Here is a 16,199-nt window from a genome sequence, read left to right on the forward strand (position 1 = left end):
TACTTCCTGATTGTCGATACAGCCAGTACACAGAGTAGACTGTCATGTCGACTAGAAACATTTTACGAAATTGGGAGATATTTTTAATCCTGGTGTTTATAGTACCGGCAACAAGACCTGAAAGTAAGTTTATGCTTGAATTAAGACAAAAGCTTCTTCAGATATCCATTATATATTGTTAAATGACTAAATATGTATGAATGTGAGAATGTGAGCTTAATGATCAATGTTTATTGTACGATCGAAATATTAGACAAGGCGCTTTCTGTTGATGTTTCTCTGTTATACCATTCTTTATTTTAACTTTAAAGTTGTAAACTTCAATGACCTGAATAACACAAACGTCATAGTTGATAAGTATATTATATTGAAATACTTGTCAGGATTGTACACATACTACTAGTATATCTGTATTGGGTCGTATAGGTACATATACTGTTAAGCATAAATCTATATATATCTACATCATGCACTTATTGGTATTGAAGAAATAACCTTTAGTATTTCTATTACGCTGGTGAGCAGTCGTGGTGAGGATCGCCTCCGTGAGTGCATTGGTTATATGGCAGATTTATGCAAGTGTTTTGCCTCAAATTTTGATGTTACATGTTGTATTTTCCCAAGGATGTCTGATTGACTGTCTTCTTTTTGAATATCAACATTGTTCATGACTGTGTGAGCAGTTTTTGTTGCTGGTGACTGGTATCTTATATATAGCTCTCACCTGAACGCGCACCTGTGTAACGTACACGTGTCATAATTGCCTCGTGCGTTCCAGTACATACTTTTATGGCCAGTATGGGTACCAACCAAACCCCAGTACCTGACTATAAGTGTGAGAACTTCTCAGATATATCTGAATGTTTCAAAAGTCTTCACCGCTCCTTTTCCCAAGATTTGAAAAATGTTAAAGAAGACCTGTGTGTTCTTAATGAAAAAGTCAATGTCCTGGATTCGGCAGCTACCTGGGTCAACTCAGAAATAAACGATATGCATAGCAAACATCTTCCGACCATAAGAGATAATTTAGAAGAGGAAAGGAATGAACGGTTAGCTCTTGATCTCTGGGGGAGGAAATGGAATCTTGTGGTTAGGGGGATACCTGGAAACATTAAGGAGTTACCCAAAGATACACTAAAAAAATTTCGTGAGTTCCTTACAGACGAATTGAAGTTGGATGGTTCCTACGTAAACTCCATATTGGTCCAAGCGATACATCGTCTACCATCTGGAGATGAGGCCAAACGGAACATCATTGTTAGATTCGTGTCCCTTATAGACAGGGACACAGTCCTGAATCAAGCCATTAGAATACTGAGACCTAGGTGTGGAATGGCTGTGATAACTGACCTGCCACCAGAACTGTCCAAACGAAGGGGGGAGTTATTAAAGCAAAGAATGACAATGCCGGAATCACAACGGAAGAAAACGCGTCTGGTCTACAGGAAGGAAGCACCATTCCTGAAACTAGTAACTAAAGACTAAAAAAACCTGTCATTACTTGAATTACATGTTGATATGAACTGATTGATGCTGACGTACGTTATACATGTACCGTACTATAATTAACTAATTAAGTCTATGGAACAATTAATTATTGTTTGTGGGTCCATATACTTATTGTCGGTTTTAAATCCGAGACTCTATCAGATAGATCTAGTCTACTCTTCTATAATGTCACTACATAAGTATAATATATAATAAGTGCTATGTACATCGTGTATAGATATATTTTTTTCACTTATTATCTATAAGTAAGACCCTATCTATACAATATATATATACATGTATGTTCGGTGATTAAATCTTGTCTGTATACATATACATGTAGGCCTGATTGTTATACGGATAACTAGAGCTAGATTCTAGTAGGAATTTTAATCTACATCATTTAAATAGAACCTGGCCGAGTGTTATAATTGATAATGAGACCTGTGAATGTACAATGTATCTCACTAAAAATATTGCATCCACATTTCTTTGAAATATGTCATCCTATTTCGACTACATCGTTTGAATACACCTTGTTTTTGTTTCTTCTCAAGGTCAAATGTGCATTATTTTAAATTGTTATACACTTAATTTGGATATTGGGTACTTTAGCCTGATGATATATCTTTATTGACTCAGTATAATTTTTCAACAAGTTTTATCGACTAGCTTAGCCTGATCACTTTGTTACCAAATGTGTACTAGGTGCGTATACCAATCGTGTTAATCGATAGTAAACACATGGGAAGTGAAGATGACTGCATGACGTCCAATCAAGGTGTAAGTTCTTCTCAATCGATGTCATTTTATAATTATCCATTTATAATTAACGATGCTTTTATTCTTGATAGCGTTTCTTTACTCAACGTTCAGAACTTTGCTGTATCACATGTATGTGTGTACAGGTCTTCAACACGTGACGTATTATAAGTTGTATCATTTACTGTTTGACAAAAAATTTGAACTCAGATGTTTTTCCTTACTTCCATTTGGTGGGAAGTAAGTTTGATGCTAGACCATGTTCGTCATCCATGAGTTGAAGGCAAGGTGGTGTCAGTAGGCACAAATGGACAATTAATGTCTAAAACTCTTGGTTGATGGATTAGGCCTAGTTGCCAACATTTATCTTATGATCTACTAATTTTAATCATGAGGCGAGTATTATATAATTGATAATATAGTCTTTAAACCACACTTTTTCTTGTGAATGTCATTGTATAATGATACATGATAAACATGGTATAACCTACATGAATCAATTACCTCCTTTGTTTTGAATATATGGATTTAATCTCAATTTTTCTAATAATTTCCTTAAAGTCATTGATTGTTTTATATATTTTATTGCCAATGTAGTACTGTTGTGCATCAAAATATTATTAATTAATAGAAAAAACCTTGCATATAAGAAATACATATGTACATGGAGGAGATCAACTTCACCAACTACAATGTACCTGTCCTCATTTTTGTTTTGTGTAACTGTTTTGTTTTGTAAGATTTGATTTATATTATTCTTTGTAAGTATGAGTGTGTATGAATGTAGATTAAGTATGACTTGCTTTTTATGTCTCTTTACTACTAACTTAAAGTATTACCTTTTGGTAATTGTAATTCTACTTATCATGTCAGGTAACATACACATAAATCCAGGTCCATCCTCGACTTCTTCTGATGAAAAATATTCCTTCAATGATCTTTCAATACTACACCTGAATGTTAGGTCTCTAAGGAACAAAATTGATCTAGTTGATGCGGAATTCTGTGATAATGATATCATATGCTTAACAGAAACTCATCTGGACTCTAATATATTGAATACTGATCTACAATTAAAATCCCATCCTAATTTGTATAGAAGAGATAGACAGCTTCAACAAGGTGGTGGCATTTTGATTTACACTAAAAGTAATATCCTTGTTAATCGCAGAAGTGATTTAGAAACTGAAAATATTGAACATATTATTTTAGAAATTAGATCCTCAAATAAAAAAATACTTCTTTGTTGCTTGTATAGACCTCCCAATACAACAGTTGAATATTGGAACAAACTTGATAATACATTAGATAACCTTATTAATACTACTTATAACATTATTATTACTGGTGATATTAATGTCGACCTACTAAAGATGAAACCTTCTTCTCATCTTTTTAAGCTTTTAACTAAATATCAATTAAAAAACCTTATACAAACGCCGACACGTATTACTAATACCACTGCTACATTGATAGATGTTTTTATTACCAACAATGTGAATATTTTTAATTCAACACTAGTCCTTTCACCCCTTTGCAGTGATCACTGCCCAATCCTAGCTAATATCTGTTTTAAAACTTTAAAAAGCAAACCATACAAAAAAAATATCTTCAATTTTAATGAAACAAATTGGGATAATATTAACAATGAGTTACTTAACATTGATTGGGATATTATTTTTAATGATAGTAATAATATTAATGAATTATATTCTATTGTCTTAGAGAAAATAAACACTGCTACTAGCACACATATACCACATAAAACAGTTATTGTACATCCTAATGATAAGCCGTGGATGACCGGTGAAATAAGACATAAATTGAGACAAAAGAACAGGTTACATCGATTAGCTAAACAAAAAAACAGGGAACAGGACTGGGCCAAATTTAGGAACTTTCGGAATGAAGTAATTGATTTGATTAGGCAAACTAAGGATAATTACATGACAAAATTACAGAGTTATCTTGCTGATAAGTCTACTAATCCTAGAAGATGGTGGCAAATTGCTAAAACGATGGGGAAAATTACTAATAATAGCAAACAATCATTTCCTTTAAAAAACAATAATGAAGTTCTTATTCATCCACTGGATAAAGCTGAAGCATTGAATACCCACTTTACTAGTATTGGCTCTGATATTACTGACTCTAATCTACCCGACTTACCTCCCCTGTCCCATGTTGAACTATCTGATATTATTATAACTGAACAAGATATAATTGATCAACTTCACATTCTAAATAAAAACAAACCAGCTGGACCAGATGGTATTTTACCAGTTATTATTAAACATATCTCGCCATCTTTAGTATATCCACTTAAATTATTGTTTAATAAAACATTATCTACTGGAGAAATCCCTGATATTCTAAAAGTTGCTAATGTTACTGCACTTTATAAAGGAAAAGGTGAAGTTAGTGACCTTAATAATTATAGACCCATAGCGGTCACATCTGTCTTTATTAAAATTTTAGAAAAAATTATTTTTAAATATACATATAATTATATTTCAAGTCATAATATGTTAAGTGAACATCAGTCAGGTTTTCGACCCACCGACTCTACAGTTAACCAGTTAACTGATATATATAATACTATAAGTAGTACATTAGATCAAGGCAAAGATTTGCGCTTTGTTTTCTGTGATATAAGTAAAGCTTTTGATCGCGTATGGCATTTAGGTCTATTACATAAATTGAAATCTTACGGTATTAAAGGTAAATTATATAATTGGTTTAAAGCTTACTTGTCTGACAGAAAGCAAAGGGTAATCTTTGAAGGGTATCAGTCTAGCACTAAACCTATATCGGCAGGAGTCCCTCAAGGATCTGTCCTTGGTCCATTTTTGTTTCTTCTTTTCATTAATGATATTACTAATAATATAAACAGCAATATAAAACTCTTTGCTGATGACACCTCTCTATATGTAATAATACAAAATAATAATGATTTAGATACACCTTCTTCACTGCTTAATAATGACTTAGCCTCTATTTCTGACTGGGCATATAGATGGCAAATTCTCTTCAATCGTAATAAAACAATAGCTATGAACTTCAGTCGTAGACAAAACATTGATTATCCACATCTTTTGTTTAATAATAATCTAATTGTACAAAATGAATCTCATAATCACTTAGGGCTAACCTTTAATAGTAAAGGAACATGGGCGAACCATATTTCTAATGTGTATCAAAAAGCTAACTCTAGATTAAGTTTACTTCGTGTATTAAAAAAATTAGTTGATAGGAAAACCTTGAAAACTTTATATACTTCATACATAAGACCAATATTAGAATATGCTGATGTAGTTTGGGACAATTGCACTCAAGCCGAATCTGATCTTCTTGAATCTATTCAACTGGAAGCCATGCGTATAATAACAGGTCTCAGAAGAGGTACTTCTCACCATATCTTATATAATGAAACTCAACTAGATCCTTTAAGTAAAAGAAGACAGAATCATAAACTTGTATTAATGTTCAAAATTATTAATAACTATACTCCATTGTATCTCTCTAATATTATACAACCATATTTAAATGTAAACAATATATACACCTTTAGAAATAACAGAGTATTTAATATACCACAGTCACGAACTAATAGCTACATGAAAAGTTTTTTTCCTTCAACTATGACTATGTGGAATTCACTTGATATTTCCATTAGAGACTCTATTACAATTTCTTCTTTTAAATGTAAGTTAAAAACTACTAATGATATAACTATTTCTGAACTTTTCATTAATTCTGCTCCCAGACAACTTAACATAATTTTATGCCAACTTAGAAATTTTAAAAGTGACCTTAATTATGATAAACATTTTGATCACCTGATTGATAACCCATCCTGTGTATGTGGTGCTCCTAGTGAAGATTTAGTGCATTTTTTCTTTCAATGTCCCATGTATTCCAATTCTAGGCACCATATTCTATCCATCTACAACTTGTTAGGTTATATAAATCTTCAATGCCTAGTGTGTGGCATCATTAATGCTCCTGATCATTTAAATATCTCTATTCTATATCATGTAAACTTATATATTAAATCCTCAAAACGTTTTTCTGTGTATAAATAAGAAACTATATGTAATACTGTCTTTAGTAGTAATACAATTATATACATTTACTCAACTATTATAGCAAGTTTGTTATGTTAAATACTCATCCTTATAACATTCTAGTATGAAAGTATGAATGAATGTGTGTGAGTGAGTTATTGTTGTTTATTACATTACATATAACTTTTCATTTTAGGCTTGGTGGAAATATGTTGTGTCTTCACTTTATCAAATAATAGTTTTGTTTTCTTACTAAGTAATTTTGAATAGTAGTTATCTCTATAATTATAACACCTATTCTATTTAATTTCATGATGAACATATAATTCCTTACAGTAATCCCTTTTTGAATTAGATACTATACATGTAATGATATATAATTTCTGTAGAAATAATAAAGTGAAACATATCATCTTTCTACCAAGCCTAACCGGAAGTAATAGAAGAAGACTGATATAGGCATTGCGCCTGTTGTCTTATTCTTTTGACAATACTTTGTATTTATTTATATTTGTATTGTTAATAAAATATTTCTGAAATGAAATATTACGCTGTACAAACGTGTAAGCAAATAAAGGCTAGTTTTTTTTATATCTCATATCAGCGTAAGGAGGTGGGTTGGGGGTCACCATATCCGCATTCTCCAAGTATCAAAATCAATGTATATATTTATCATATACACATGCAGTGTTCACGACTTAGTTGTAGACTTCTAGACAGTTGTGTGACCGACGGATTCGTCTATAAACAATGTATTAGACTGGTCAGCTGTTTTAAAGGTGACACCCGTTACACATCATCGGTTACACACATGTGTGGCTAAGGTGTATTTATTTCTTAAAATGCCTTAGCTGATTGACAAGGGTATTTAAACTGAACGGTTGAAGGCCTGAAATGTAAGAGAAACAATACTATTTCTATTCCCCTGTATCAAGTTTTGATGTTTTGATTTATTTTATATATAAACAAATAATTGAACCGTTTATACTGAGCTGGTATATCGTGTTAGTGTTGTAAGTGGTGGGAAAGCTATCGCGAATTGAGTGAGCAGCGATACGACCGCTTTGTACAGCTTTACATCAGATTAACTTTATTGCTCGTTCAACCGGAAATAACCCTGAATGCCCTGTGGCAAGACACTTCATTGTATTTTAATTCAGGTGAAGATTGGCGAACTTTATACCAGGAAATTATTGTCCACATCAGAAAAAAATACTCATTTGAAAGTCTCTCTGGTCATATGCGAGATGATTATAGTAGGTTATCATGAATTTCTATTACATTTTTAAGCTCACATTCATCTTATTACGGAAAAATCGCCACATTTCAATGTTAACGACAGTTTACCGGAATCCAGAGATCATTAGTAGATATTTATACAAACTGATAGGTTGACTACAAGTACACTTATATTTTAGTTTTCTTTCTATTCTATTTCCATTATTAATTTCAATTGCTATTTTCTAATTAAGATGTGCTACTAAAATAGTGATGGTGCATTGAAATATCTAAACATATATATTCCGTCTTAAATAAGCGCGATTTAAGGGCTGATGTTTCGGCACCCTCAAAATTAGTATACCAATTTATAGGCATGCTCACATTCTATATATAGTCATCATTGTCATTGTAAAGAAAAATAACTGTATATCCCCAATGCGTTAATATCGTAATGCGAAAAAACACACACCAATCTTTTCACGCACTGTTTCCTCATCAAGAGTGCTTCCTTGAGATTTCTTTTCGGGTTTAAGGTCAAATGTCATGTTAACTGCAGAAAACATAAACAAATGGTTTTTTGACAATGATTCAAGTTCAAGAGTTGAAAGGTCAGGCTCTAATTTCACGTTCATCTTCCTCATTCAGAGTCCTTGCTTGGGGTTTTGTCAAAATGTCAAATGTCAAATACACTCTTACTATATCCGGAAACTTGGAAAATTTACATCCGGGAGGAATATCGTTTATTTATGTCTTATAAGTAATTGTTTTAGGGTAATATCTTTTCAAAAAGAAACAATTTATTGTATCAGTTGGCAATTTTGAAAAAAAAATACTGGTGGTTTGGGTAGGTATTTAGGGATTAAAAGAAAGGCACAAGGGCTGTTCATTGGACAACCCTTGTGTAATCTCACACCGATCAAACCGGAAATAAGCGACCAACACGAGGCTAGCTAAACTCTTATCTAAGGATTGAGATTGATATAATCTATTACCATCTTGGCTATGAGACAGGGGGACCTCAAACGGGTGGGGAGTGAAACAAGAGGATGATTACTTTTCTCTTACCTTGTTTACCCGCGTATATCTGTATCTAACGTTCTAAGTATTGCTTATACAACAAAGCAATATGATTTTTACGTGACGGGATTGAATTGTCGACATGACGTCATTGTATTGTTTCCGCGTGCATTCAATTTGTTAGAATGTTCAAAGAGCTAAGGGTGAAGAAGGAGAGTATGTCTCACGGGTGAAGTTGTGGATATCCCTGTCCACAATAAGATAAATCCCTGTGCAACGCATAGACCATTTTTTATCATTTTTTCTCGTATACTCCATTTAAAAAGTATACAGTAACAGCATTTATTTCAATTTATGTTTTTATTTCCGTGTGATCTTTTAACCTCGCCGGTTACGAATAACGTAAATATGAACGAATACTGTTCCCTCGGCGTCCGAGCTGACGTCGGCGTCATATCCCGAATTTTCACGGGTTTCCATTCTGTCTTTAACAAACCATACTTCGTGCTGTATTGTTTCTTTCTTTTTCTAAATATTTTCTTCTTTTTTACCATTTTCAAAATATCCCGTCACTTTCATTTGATCCAAATATCTTAATTAAATCTTGACATGTTGAAGTATGATGTATGAAGATGTGAAAAATCCATTACTCCTAAGTAAAGTTTAATGGTTATTTTGTTATTCATATTGATTAATTATATCCTGTATTGGTCAATTGGATAGGCATTCGTAATGTTTTGCAAAAGATCTTATGTTTTTTTTTTTTTTTTTTTTTGTTAATCTTTCCTTTCATCTTTTTTGATTAAAAGTATGATTGATTATATCCCATGTTGACCTTTTAAAAAAGGTTATAATTGCTATAATTATGTTATGAGTTTTACTTAGTCATTCCTAGCAACCCATGTTTAATTTTCTTAAAAAATATGTTTATTGTTATTAACATAATCACTCACTCCCTTATAAGTCACCAGTAGTTTGTTTACATGTTACTTCATTCTTTGATTTCATTTTCATTTTAATTCTATATGAACACTGTGCTGTCATTATCATTCTCCCGTCAATTCATCAATTCATTACATAAGAAGCTTTGCTGTCTCTGTACCCTACCTTTCAGTGTTTGTTACAGAAGGTACCTGTTCCTTCCTGTCGAGCGTTCAATTATTAGAGAAACAGAAAGCAGATATTAAGTCTTCATTGAAATATATATTTTGATATTATGAAAGCCTGTTCAGACAATTTTCGTTATTACGCGAAACTAACGCCTTATATCGCGAAACTTTCGCGTTATTACGCGAAACTAACGCGATATATCGCAAAGCTTTCGCGTTATTACACGAAACTCACGCCGTAATATCGCAAAACTGACGCGTTATTACGCGAAACTAACGTGTTATATCGCTAAACTTTCTCGTTACACGAAACTGAAGCGTTATATCGCAAAAGTTTATGACTTTGACTTTTCCTTTTTTCTGATTGGCCCATTGTAAACATTCTCACTTTGCTCAAATATTATTATCAACCCCGAATCCGCGCTACAGAGTGATATAACCGCACAATAACTCTAGTTCGAACCAAAATATAATAACAAGGGACTTATCCGCAATCCGTGACGTCAAATCCAGGGTGACATGAGGATGTGAAAATCCATTACTCCTAAGTAACTAGATTACACACACAAATATAGTAACAAGGGAATTTCCAACTATCCGTTTCGTCAATAATGTATGCTTACATGTACATGCAAGTATGTGCTCCCGTTTAATAGACTGAATTATTAAATGTTTTAGCATTTACATTTTGTTGAATTTTAAGCAATAATAAATAATGAAGTTTAAATTCATTGCTGATTTTGACTAAATAATTGTCATTTTGAACTTTTCTCCAGTCGATCACTATTATTTAGTCAATCCTATGAAAGATAATGATAATCATTCTGTAATATAAAAATGTTGCAGTTTTGTCAAATGATAAAGCAGTTATCTACCTGCTTTCAGGTGAATATGATGACCTTCAGCCTCGGAAAATATCATTTTGTCGAGTTTATAAATCATCATATTCACCTGAAAACTGGTCGGTAATTGTATAAAATATCACGAAACTTTTGCGTTATTATGCGAAGCAGGTTATATAAGACGATGAAATGGTTTCAGAGTATCAGATACTGACTGTAAAGATGGAGGGCGAGAAGAAAGATTTGTATTTCTGTCCAGAATTTTGTAATTCATTGAGAATGAATAATGCAACATTGTATATATCATAGAACTTTTTTCCTTATTGTTAAACACTATCGTTTCAAATATCGTTTAAGTGTTGAATCGCTTAAAACAACTTTATCCACTATAGTTAAAAAAAACTCAAATTTTAGCTTGGGATAGGCCAAGCTCAAAATAAAATCTCACTAAACTGTTGTGCCTCATGCCAATGCTCTCCAAAGGAGCCGATACTTCTTATATAGAGACCAACCAACCAATTGTTTTCCCATAGACTTTAGTGTTAACGTTTTGGAGTATTTCATTCAAATTCTTGAATTCAACATGGTTTATAACAAAAGTTTAGGGTCTGATATAACACCTAGTCAAAAAAAAAAAGTTGGGTCCTTCAGCTCAAATTTTCTCCAGTGTAGCCATTTTGAAAATAGGTGAATTTCGCAGTAAAAATTCTCAAAAATCATAAATGTTTACCTGTTTATTATAATTACCTGAACTTTTGGGAAAAAAATCAATCGTACTTACGAAATTTATATCAACATTTCTTATTGCTAGTTACCTATCAGGCTACATATCTATTTTCTCGCTTCATAACATACTGGCCAATCAGTGGCTGCCAGACATTTTATCCTTGGCTCAACTTTCTATACACAGGGGCTGTTTCAAAAATATATTTTTTTTTAATTGGTTGGTTGTTCATATTCGTGATATACTGAAACGCGTTAGTTTCGCTATACAACGCGAAAACATATTATTTTCTTTTACGAAAATGGCCCGAACAGGCTTTCGTACTATATGACACTAATCGTACTAGGGTAACAATAGTATTTATCATATATATTGTTTTCATCATTGGTTAAGTTCTTGCCAGTATGTACATCAATGTTCATTCAATATTTTATTATTATACTTGTGGTTACTACAATTCTATTCTTTTACTTCATTGTCATTTTCATTAACTTTATTTGAAATTTCCTGCAGTTATTGTCATTATAAAAGACCCTTGTATATTGTGTGCTAATATGAGTCTGATTTTGTTTATCATATTGAAAAGTGTGTTTTTATTTTTCTGACCTGCGCACATGTAGCTTTGGGGTTTGTTTATTGTTTTAAGAGATTGAGGGAGTGATTGAAGTGTGCTTTTGAAAGCTTGAAATAAAAACTAACATTTTAAATACATTTTATGCTTAATTGCGTAAACTCTTTGTTTTTAGAACATATCGTTTCAGGGATTTGCTTTTTTTTTTATTCCCCATCAGGTAATGTCGCTTTTACTGGAACTGCAAGACAATCATCAGACGAACAATCGAAATGGGGAGCCGGAAGAGCTATAAACAATTGTACGACTCAAACTGTAGCTTCTCTATGTTGTTCTCACACCAAAGCAAAAAAATTTAAAAAAGCCTGGTGGCGTGTGGATTTAGGACAGACGAGGACTATACAGTACATCACCATTTACTACAGAGGTGGGTTGTCTTTCTAGACTTGCATATTGAAACCCTCAAACAGTAGTACGGAATCGCTAACTCCAATACCATTAGTGAAACTCATTTCATATTAGGGGGCCACACAAGCTGACATAGGCAAATGTGGAAAACATTTCTTTTAGCTGTAAGTTTAAATCATATGGATCGTGTATAATTCTTGTTACACTAACCATAAATTTGTTTAAAATTAGTGCCTTTTGAGATAGAATGTTTAAATCAGAGACTGAGTTAGCAGGCTTTCGTTCGAATCCGAAATATTCTCCTTTGAGTAGGTTAAAGAAAATAGGAAAGATGTATAGATTTATGGTCGGCAACACGATCTAATTTGAAAGTATTCCATTTCCAGGCGAAATGGGTTAGACGTGCTTGATACTTGTTGATATACCTAGTGGTTCCGTTGCCATAACCCAAATTCTCTTCTGAGAGTGTGCCTTAACCCGAATTTGATCTAGATTTGTATTTAAGTATTTCAGTATAGTTTACAGTATGTACAATTAACGATTCCACGATAATAAATAAGAAAAATATTACATTTCTGCTTATTGTCTGCTGCTGTTTAAAGTACAGTTTTTGAAATATAAAAAAAATATATGTATTTAACATACATGTTTATTTTATTTATCCTTTAGGGGGAGCTGGATATCGATTTGGCGGGTACTCCCTCTACCTGTCAAATACCACCAGCTACACACAGGGAGTTCTCTGTTATAAGGATAACAGTAGTTTGGCCTCAGACGTAGACTTAATACCCACACATCAATGTCCCTACGTAGCTCAGTATGTAATTGTCTACAACCAGAGAGACACTCCGAAAAAATACGACTGGTATGATGACTACGCTGTTCTGGAGTTGTGTGAAGTTCAGGTGTTTGGTAGGTAAACTAATATCTTACAATCGTTATATTATATTATATTTAACATATACAGTATATGCAGAATTTATCATGTGTACCAGATTGGCTTCAGGGCATTGCATACATTATTATTACTTCGAGAGGCTTACAAGTGTTACTTGCATGTATGTAATACTACAAACCAGGATACTAATAAAACAAATCTGTAACGGACGCTACATAGAAGTAATATTTCAAAACAATTGCAATCAAAGACATTGTGTCAACGATTGTTATAATATGTACTTGCCGAAAAAAAAAGTAAAATGTTTTATAGTAGGATTGTTAAAGGTGATCAGATTTGGCCGGGAGTGGCATTCGGCCATATAGTACCGAGCGACTGAAGTTACGACTGTAAGTCATTGTACTGCAAGGTTATTATCCTCATGTAACTACTACGTCATTAAATTAGTGCTTCTATATGAATGAATGGTAAAAATCATGATAATATATTAACGTTGTGTTATGTCAAATCTAATGTTATTTTACGATAAAAATATATTTTAATAGTATCATAGTGACATAGTTTTAAGAGCGACCTTTGATATAAATTTGTAACATTATTCTCCTTAAACACATAATATATAATCTTTGATATCAATGTAACTATGTGTAGATGATGTAACGACGTTATGATTGTATGGTAAATACACATTTATATATAAGCCTGTACGACGTTACTTGTAGTTTCACAAGAATACATTATGACTAGATTAAGGAAACGAGGCCTAAAATGTTTCTAAAATTTCACTATATACTCATAAACTTTTTTCAGGAACCAAATGAGAGATTTATGGGATAAATAAAGGAGATATTTAATACGAAATATATTGTAAGCCGCCATTATAGTATCGAACAATCTTTTGATAAACATTGTGAAAGACAGGAACAGTGACATTAATTTTGATAGGTGCATATTTAAAATATTCCAATACTCATTCCTAAACTGGGGCAGTAAAGTTCATTCGAAATCATGAGACCTATAAACTCTCTCAGATCATAATTATATATTGGAGCACAATTGCATACGCCAACTAAACACAATTTGATAACAATGCTTAAAAAGGCGCAGGCAGATACAATACATATTGTGTTTAATATTCGAAGGATGTCCAACCGGAAAGTATGGCAATGGCAATTGTAAAATTCCTTGCTCGCAGAGCTGCTTTGGGGGAAATTGCAACTCTGTATCTGGATCCTGTTTCTGTAAGTATTTGCTAGAAACAATATTGAGTTATGAAATATTTCATTTTATAGTACATATATAAGTATTTACAGGTGCACAGCATGTGTCAAGGAAAATGTATATTTCATCTATTGTATGAGTATGGAAATTTGATTTGTCTTTAATGTTAGAAAATACAAAACATATAATTAAAGATATGACACTTATGATTTATAATTCTGAACAGGTTAACAAACCGACCATGCCTCTATTTAAAGAAAAAAAAAAAAGTATTTTCTCTTTTGTACCTGATTTATCCGAAAGACAATACTGAATAATAAGAATTAAACATTACAGATTGCTTTGCTGGAAAATATGGGGATTTTTGTCAAATGCCTTGCACTGAAAACTGTAACAACACTTGCGAGAAAAATTCGGGACACTGTATAGGTAAGTAAATCATTCATTTAACTTTTCCTACTATCTGTTTACATACTTTAAAATAAATATGCAACCTTGATTGCATGTAAATATTGAAGCGTATTATTTAGCAAGTGTATAGCAATGTTGTTAACCATCAAGTAACATACAACGGGAATATATGAAGTACATGTAGCAGTAACATTCAACAACCAATAACTCATAATTACATGAAATTTTTAATCTAAACTCGAAATTCTGAGGATTGATCAGAATTCACGAGGTTATCTAATCAAAATCCAAGAAGAAGATGACATAAAAATATATCTCGTCGGAAATATGCTTAAACACAATCGGTTTACGCAACCAGTAACTGACTAACGACTGTTTGGTGGCAGTATCGTACAGTATATAAGATGTAAGAGACAAGCCCAAACATTACCTCTTACGATTATAGAGCTACCATGATGTAAACGTCCCTACTGTATAATGTGTTACGGTGTAATACGCTACATCTACTTACGTTCGTCCGATTTCAACAACAGTTACGCTTTTAACATTCTTCATCTCTTTATCTCTTCCCCATTTCCATTGCTGGACTGTCCATCACAGATTTCCAAAAATAGTTTTCGAGACATCCCCCAGTTATGGTAGTGTCGTATCTAAGGACGGGCAGACATTTTTTTTCGTTGTACATGGATACGAACCGCTGTAAAAGTGCGTGCGTTCATTGAGACAAGTATCAGTCTATCGATACATGCGCAAAGCGACACATCTCTCCATTATTATATAGTATACGTTCTCAATACACACGCCAACGGGTTTTTGTTTTCATTGTTCGCAATTGTAGAACTTGGATATGGAATTTGAAGAGGTAATTATATATATAAATATATATTTCATTTTACAAGAAAAGAAAATTTTGACAATACAATAAAGGGCCTCAACAAAAACATGCACCTTATAAAATTATAAACAGAGTATATATGAGTAAACTCCTACCTGAGTCTTTACAACTGTTACAGTATTATATCCATAGTTTCCATCGATATGTTTTCCGTGTCTTCGTATCATTTGTGCACGTGTCATAACGCAATTAAAGCGTGATAAAACTGCACTACTACACTACAACAGCCCTAATGTAGTATAGTGTAAACAATATGAATACATCCGAGGAGTTCCGGGTGCTAGTGTAGACGCGAGTAAAAATTGGAACTCCTCGGACTGTTTACTTGTTATCGAAATGGCTGCTCCCACGAAAAACACGTGAGAAAATGGATAGAGTATTTCGGATTAATTCGTTATGCATTTTCACCATTTATTTGGAGATTTTATTTTGAACAAGATTTGAAAGATAAACTGAGAGACACTGGCCATCTTTCTGCCCAGGTTACAGGTAAGTGCTTCGTCTGTTTGGTGTCGTTCGCGAATACAGTTGTAGGTCACGTGGTGTACAGATGTAGTGTAGGTGA

At 32.8% G+C, this 16,199-nt stretch overlaps 1 protein-coding gene across 1 annotated transcript in view; it reads left to right on the forward strand.

Annotated features, from left to right (window-relative positions):
- LOC117326515 (cell death abnormality protein 1-like) overlaps positions 1-16,199 on the forward strand; it is a 21,411-nt gene continuing 5,212 nt past the window's right edge. The window contains exons 1-5 of the mRNA XM_033883270.1: positions 1-123; positions 12,022-12,228; positions 12,879-13,121; positions 14,250-14,348; positions 14,665-14,757. Of these exons, the coding sequence (XP_033739161.1) occupies positions 45-123; positions 12,022-12,228; positions 12,879-13,121; positions 14,250-14,348; positions 14,665-14,757 (721 nt within the window). The 5' untranslated portion in view covers positions 1-44. The remainder of the gene's footprint in view (positions 124-12,021; positions 12,229-12,878; positions 13,122-14,249; positions 14,349-14,664; positions 14,758-16,199) is intronic.

Source organism: Pecten maximus, chromosome 4 (assembly GCF_902652985.1).
Source record: "Pecten maximus chromosome 4, xPecMax1.1, whole genome shotgun sequence".
Taxonomy (NCBI): Eukaryota; Metazoa; Mollusca; class Bivalvia; order Pectinida; family Pectinidae; genus Pecten; species Pecten maximus.